This window comes from Triticum aestivum, chromosome 4D (assembly GCF_018294505.1).
Source record: "Triticum aestivum cultivar Chinese Spring chromosome 4D, IWGSC CS RefSeq v2.1, whole genome shotgun sequence".
NCBI lineage: Eukaryota > Viridiplantae > Streptophyta > Magnoliopsida > Poales > Poaceae > Triticum > Triticum aestivum.
Window position 1 is genome coordinate 511798848 of NC_057805.1, and position 6500 is coordinate 511805347.

The 6500-nt window shown below is 40.5% G+C and overlaps 1 protein-coding gene and 1 pseudogene across 1 annotated transcript; both read right to left on the reverse strand.

The window, feature by feature from the left end:
- Positions 1-319: 319 nt before the first annotated feature.
- On the reverse strand, positions 320-3469 carry LOC123099199 (vacuolar protein sorting-associated protein 24 homolog 1). Its single transcript, XM_044521373.1, has 6 exons — positions 3230-3469; positions 3061-3137; positions 2873-2975; positions 1712-1833; positions 1433-1627; positions 320-729 (listed from the first exon to the last, which is right to left on the reverse strand). The coding sequence occupies exons 1-6, from the start codon at positions 3339-3341 to the stop codon at positions 646-648; spliced, it is 693 nt and encodes a 230-aa protein (XP_044377308.1). The 5' UTR covers positions 3342-3469; the 3' UTR covers positions 320-645.
- An 867-nt stretch (positions 3470-4336) lies between these two features.
- Positions 4337-6289, reverse strand: LOC123097213 (vacuolar protein sorting-associated protein 24 homolog 1-like; annotated as a pseudogene).
- Positions 6290-6500: the final 211 nt, after the last annotated feature.

Sequence of the window (6500 nt, forward strand, 5' to 3'; positions counted from 1 at the left end):
ATTTTTATCGGGCCAACGCTTTTATCAAATCAATCAACACCAATCAGCTAAAAAAACATATCAACCCTGTGGCACTCTCTTACCACCTACAAAAAAGAAGCGCTACCATACGATGATACTAGAGTACCAATATAGTAATTTCTTTATGACCCTGAAATAATTAAGCGGCTGATCAATGCACGGTATATCTGGGTCAAACTGACAATCTGGGTCAGAGCTACTACCTTGTCTTTTTTCCATCTTTTTTGCCTAAAAGAGCCAGTACATAATCGAGGGAATCTGCAAAACTAAATAGAACATACCATTGTGCAAAGTGAAGTGGAACAACAAAAGTTCAAGTTCAGGCTTTCAGCATTTCAGTTTGTAGTTCTGCATAGATAGCTAGCTGTGTGCATCCAGCTTTACTGACATGATATCTGTATGTAACCAGAATATTTATGTGTTCGCAACAGGTAGAAATAAACAAAATACAGGACACCTTGATCACACGTGACGATCCTCACATACAGATTACAACAGAGATCGAACAACTTGTACGTTGGTGACTCTGGGCAGTTTGTGAGTGAGAAGGGCGACATCTGCCAAGTTGTGTATCGTACATTACCAAATGGACTATTATACACATGTCAGCACATCGATTCTCTTTTACGACCTCACTTTGGCGAGCCTTTCTCTTATCTTCTCTAGATCATCGTCGTCGTCGTCAACGGATTCCGCTACAGCAGTTCTCTGCACACGGTGAAAAGTTTCTTGTGAGGCGTTTGCAATGTTTAAGAAAGCGGTAAGCGTAAGCGGAGCGGAAGGCCACAGCTTAGAGCAATGGCCGCTTAAGCGCAGCTTAACCGGGATTAAGCGTTTTTTTAAATTGGCCAGAATTTGGTTGTTTTTGAATAATATGCACAAGAAAACAGGAAATATAGCACATAAGTAACTGAAAATCTGAAATAGCATATAAGGTTGATGTTCAGTGGTTCACACACCACAACAAATAGCCAAATAACACATAAGGATAGGTTCAGTGGTTCACACAGCAAGCATAAATGCATAATATTGTCTTAGAGCATATAAGATAAAATGGCAGCTGCAGGCAAGCAGCAGCAGCAGCCAAACAGCAGCCCCAGCCCAGCCCAAGCAGTAATTCAGATCCAGTCCAGGGACGAGGAGGTAGAATGCATGGAGCTGAGTTGGATGCAGAACAGGAGCAGCCGCCACTGGAGCTCCCCCCCCCCCCCCCCTTACCTCCAGCCTGTGGCCCATTCCTCGCTTTTTGAACGCTTAAGCGCGCTTAGCGCTAAAGCGGCCGCTAAATCCCGCCTTTTTTTGCTAAACGCTAAAACTTCCGCCTAGGGCAGAAGCACGCCTAAGCGTGCACCTAAAAAGTTTTCTTGAAAATTGCAAAATGTGCAAGGCAAGCATGGTCGTCTTGTATTACCTGTGCAGATTCGCTTGTCGAAGGTTGTGTGACCTTCTCTTTTTGTTTGCGGACAGCGTCAGGAAGCTGGGACGCAGTCTCCCCGGCGATTGCAGAAAGGACCTTATCAACCTCCTCCTCGATCTCCTCCTCCATGCCCTCATCGTCCAGTGCTGAATCCATGGCATCATTGACCATTTCTTCCATCACGCCGGCCTGCACCACAACAACCATTTAGTGAGAACCGACACCAATACAAAACACAAGAAAGACCTTCGAACGAGGCCTTATGGTTTATACCTTTGTCATCTCTTTACTGAATTCCTGCATGGTGACTGCTATTTCTGGGGCCTTCATAAGATTATTGACAAGTTTCATTACTTCAGTGCTCTTGGACAAATGTCCTACTGTTCTAGTAGTAGCTGCAAGATTACAAGCAGAGCATGTCGTTAGTACAAACCTTCAATTCAGAATGAAACGAAAGAAGCTAATCCTACTTCTCCATAAGCTAAGCCATGCCACAATAACTTCTAGGCAAGCACCGAGGAGTGGTACAGGTTCGTTTCAGTTCAAGTCTTATGTTCAAAAAACAAAATTTCAAGTCAAAGAATTTTTAAGCAATACCACTTGCAAGTATGCTGTCTGGTATGTATTCACAAGCAAATAAGTTTAACAACCAGCTAGGAACAAAATCTGCATATTTAAAGGATTCACAAGCAAGGTTAACTAACAACTAGGAAGAAAATTTGCATATTAATGTGCACATTAGTATCTTTCCTGTATTTATAACTTCTCCCCTTGGCCCTACTCCTGATCCACATAAACTTGAAGCCCGATACAGCAGAGGTTAATTTTGCATCTAGGTGTGGAATTTCAGCCACATCTATGAAGATTAGCACAGTTTTTTTTGAGCTGAAAACAGTAGGAGAGGCTCCTACTGTGCTATATCAAATAAAGGCATCTTTACATACCTTGAGGAGGCTATATCTATACAAGTGAACAGCACTCTGTATTTGGATGCAATCTATACTAGTATGGAATGATACGAGGTAGTCAGGTAGACACTGTTTGTTACTGACGATGTCGCCGAGAGTGCACAGTTGGTAAGAAAGGAAGCACATTGGGCTGAGCCAATTTTCAGAGTTTGTAAGCATCATGAACAGCAGCTGTAAATCACATGTTACCATACTGAATGCTATCTAGAAAGATACGGGGTCAGTAGACAACAAACTGGGATGCTATTTATCCATACTAGTATAGAATGATACGAGGTCAGTAGACACTGTTTGCTACCGACGAGCTCGCCAAGGTGCACAGTTGTTTGGAAAGGAAACACATGGACTGAAGTACCAGATTTCAGAGTTTGTAATAGCATCATGAACAGCAGCTGTAAATTACTAAATGTTACCATACTAGAGTGCTATCTAGAAAGAAAGATACGAGGCAGGCGGCGTCCATTACCGACGATCTCGCCGAGGTGCATGGAGATGGAGTTGAGCTGGGCCTTGTTCTCGTAGAGGCGGTTGACCGCCTTCCTCGACTGCACCAGCTCCTTGGCCAGCGCCTTGAGGAAGAAGCATCACCAGCAGAGGAAACAAGATCAGTAAATCCCAAATCGATCCATGGCGCAGGCAGAGTAGGATATATACCTTGGCGGATCCCATGTCGCCGCGCTTGGCGGCGTCCCGGATGGCCTTCTCCACCTTCTTCTCCTCCTTCTGCACGTCTGCGCCCCCACAACCGAACCAAAAATCAGCAACCAGGTGAAGGCCTAGAGCCCTGGATTGGATCGAATCGGGGAGGGAGGGAAGGGGGAACCTCGGATCTGGCGCTCGATGTTGCGGCCCTCGTTGCGGAGGCGGCGCTGCCACTCGCGGAGCTGCTGCTGCGGCGTCGGCTTCGGCTTCAGGAGGCTCTTCACCGCCTCCATCGCGGCGGCGGCTGGTGGTGCTCCGGTGGTTCGTCTCGATCGACCGGAAGCAGAGGCAGTGGGGAACGAACACGCCGATGCGGAAGGAGTTGCTCCCAGGTGCTATATCTCGCCAGTTCTGATTCCATAATTTCTTTTTTTCTTTTGAGAAATATACTGATTCCATATAGGAATCGAATACGGGCGAGCTAATCGGGCCAGCCCATTAGGGGCAGTCCCTCCCTTGCGTTCCTGCGACGCTGTAGCCGCTCGCTGTGCTCTGTTTTTTTTTCCTTTTCCTTTTATTTTTTCACCGTTTTTCTATGCTTTTTCTTGGTTAAATACTGTGGTTTTCCATTTGCCTATCGGATTTCCTCATGTTTTTCTTCTTTCTTTTTTTATCGGGTTTTCTATCAGCACATGTACATATTTTTCACAGGTGCTGTCCATTTTTTCCGCATATAGGTGAAACATTTTTATCGTGCTCATTAAAATTTTATTAAATAAATGCTTAGCATTTTTTGGAAATATATATTTTTCATGCCTACTCTGTTTTATACACATTGTACATTTTTAATATACATCTAAAACATTATATAAATATATATATTTCAAATTAATAAATACGTGATTTCACTTTTTTCTAATTGAATATTTGTTTTCGAGTAGGTGTTAAGAATTTCTTTCAATTATACGTTTATACCTTTTTTGAATGATAAAAAACTTTTTCTTACCTTGTGTAAACATTTTATTACATTTGTATAAACATTTTTTCAAAATTCGAGGCACACATTTTTGAAAATTTAATATATACTTTTAATGTATGAAACATTTTTTTAATTATACATACATTTTTTAAATGTCATGTTCAGTTTTTCTAAGGTGTGTCTTTTTTTGTAAATGTCATAAACATTATGATGAATGTGGGTGAACCAGTTTGTCATATGTGAAATTGTGCACCCCGCCATACATTATCAAATTGACTATATTCAACACGTCAGCGCATCAGTTCTCTTTTACGACCTCACTTTGTTGAGCCTCTCCCTTATCTTTTCTAGATCATCCTCGTCGTTGTTAACTGATTCCACTATATGAATTCTCTGCACATAATGTAAAGCTACTTCTAAGGTGAATACTCACAGTAACAAAGAGCCTTAAAATGTACAGAACAAATACTAGAGTAGTATTAGATCTGCAGGTTAGTTTGTCGAAGCTTGTGTGAACTTATCCTTTTGCTTTTGGACAGCGTCAGGAAGCTGGGATGAAGTCTCCCCAGTGATTGTGAAGAAAGTCCTATTGTCCCATGTCAAATCCATGTATCATTCACCATATTTTCAATTACGGTGACCCGCACCGATCAACTCACAACTGGCATGAGTACCAAATATAACATATTTTTTTAAGCAGGTCAACACGTTACTATAATTCGTTATACCTTTCTTATCTCTTTCCTGAATTTCCACAAAATAACAGCTATTTATGGGGCTTTCATAAGGTTATTGACAAGTTTCATTATTTTGTTTCTCTTGAACAAATGTCCAACTTTCCTAGTAGTAGCTAAAAGATCAACATATCATTATTACAAACTCAATTCAAAATGAAACAAATAAATATAAGCCCACTTCTCGTAAAAGTAAGCAATACCACCTTTAGAAATTATAAAAATAAACGGTATGGGTCGTTTTAGTTAAGTCAAAGAATTTATGAGTAAAGTCACTTCTAACTACGTTGGTCAGTATATATTTAAGATTGTTTAAAAAAGTTACTGTTCTACATAAAGTCAAAGCAAAATATAGCATCACGAGTCAACTTCACAACTCAACAACTGTGCATATTAACATTAAATCACACTGGAGTGAAACAAGTTTCAGACATGGGTGGTACACATTTTTTTTAAACTGGGTCTAACTAAAATAAGTATTTTATACCAAAAATTTATCTGATTTTTTATCATATTACATTAATGACTTTAATTTCTATAATTTAGCTGACACTAGTAACCACATGACAATGTTGTGTCATATTAATTATGTCACTTTTATTATTTTAATGTTTTTTTACTCAAAATATCAACCCTGTGAAATTTTATTTGTGTGTTTTAACAAAAAAATTGTTTAAACTAAAGTTGAAAATTTGCATAAATTATATGGGGCATATATATTTGTGTGTATTTACATGTGTCGGTGCATATTTTAATATCATTGTAGAGATCTCTAAAAGTGCATTGTCTAACTAATATCAATTTTGGTTTATAGTATATTATTAGATAACCATATTTTCAGAACCTCCTAGAGTAAATCGAACCATTTTCAAATGAAGCAAAGTTATGTTCAGTAATAAATTGGCAAAATGTGACTAGTAGGCTAACTAATAAGTATATTGTCTAACTAATAAATGAAGCAAAGTTATGTTTAGTAATAAGTTGACAAAATTATGATTTTTATATAGTACAATCTTTAAAACTAAATGGATAATAGCATGTAGTGGTTGCTACAATAATTTAATATTGGGCTCCCTCATCCTCTGGAGCCCTGGGGTGGTCGACCTCTTTGCCCTGCCGATGGGCCGGCCCTAGTTTCAGAGTTTGTACAACATGATGAACAACAACTGTAAATTACACTTTTTACCATTAGACAGTGCTATCTAGTCAAAGAATGATCAGAGATGGACAATGTTGGTTACCAACAATCTCATCGAGGTGCATGGAGATGGAGTTGAGCTGGGCCTTGTTTTTGTAGAGGCAGTTGACGACCTTCCTGGGCTGCACCACCTCCTTGGCCAGCGCCTTCAGACATCAACAACAGAGGAAAATAAAAAAAACACATGCTAATACGCATCATCTGGACCCAAATCGATGGTGTAGAGTAGTATATGTACTAGGTATCTTGGCAGATCCCCCTATCGCCATGATTGGCAGCCTCCCTGATGGTATTCTCCACCTTCTGCACGTCTGCGCCTGTCTGGGTCATCTACTAGGGGTAGGGTCAGAAGACATGCATCTTGGATCTTACGTAGGGCCCCAAATCAACAAGCATCAAGGCCCGCAGGTCACAAGCATTAAGGCCCGCAGATGTCCATCGAGACCTGCTTCACTCGGATGCCATTCATCCACTCGAACACTATCTGTCCACTCAGATAACAATCCACTAGGATGTCATTCCATTTACTCGGCTATGCTGC

Excerpts from the sequence above, each read along its gene's own strand:
- LOC123099199 (XM_044521373.1), bottom strand. The coding sequence starts at position 3,341 with ATGGAGGCGGTGAAGAGCCTCCTGAAGCCGAAGCCGACGCCGCAGCAG. Across the intron at positions 3,138-3,229 it reads CATCGAGCGCCAGATCCGAG|ACGTGCAGAAGGAGGAGAAG; the intron begins GTTCCCCCTTCC and ends GTGGGGGCGCAG. Across the intron at positions 1,834-2,872 it reads GCACCTCGGCGAGATCGTCG|CTACTACTAGAACAGTAGGA; the intron begins GTAATGGACGCC and ends GTAATCTTGCAG.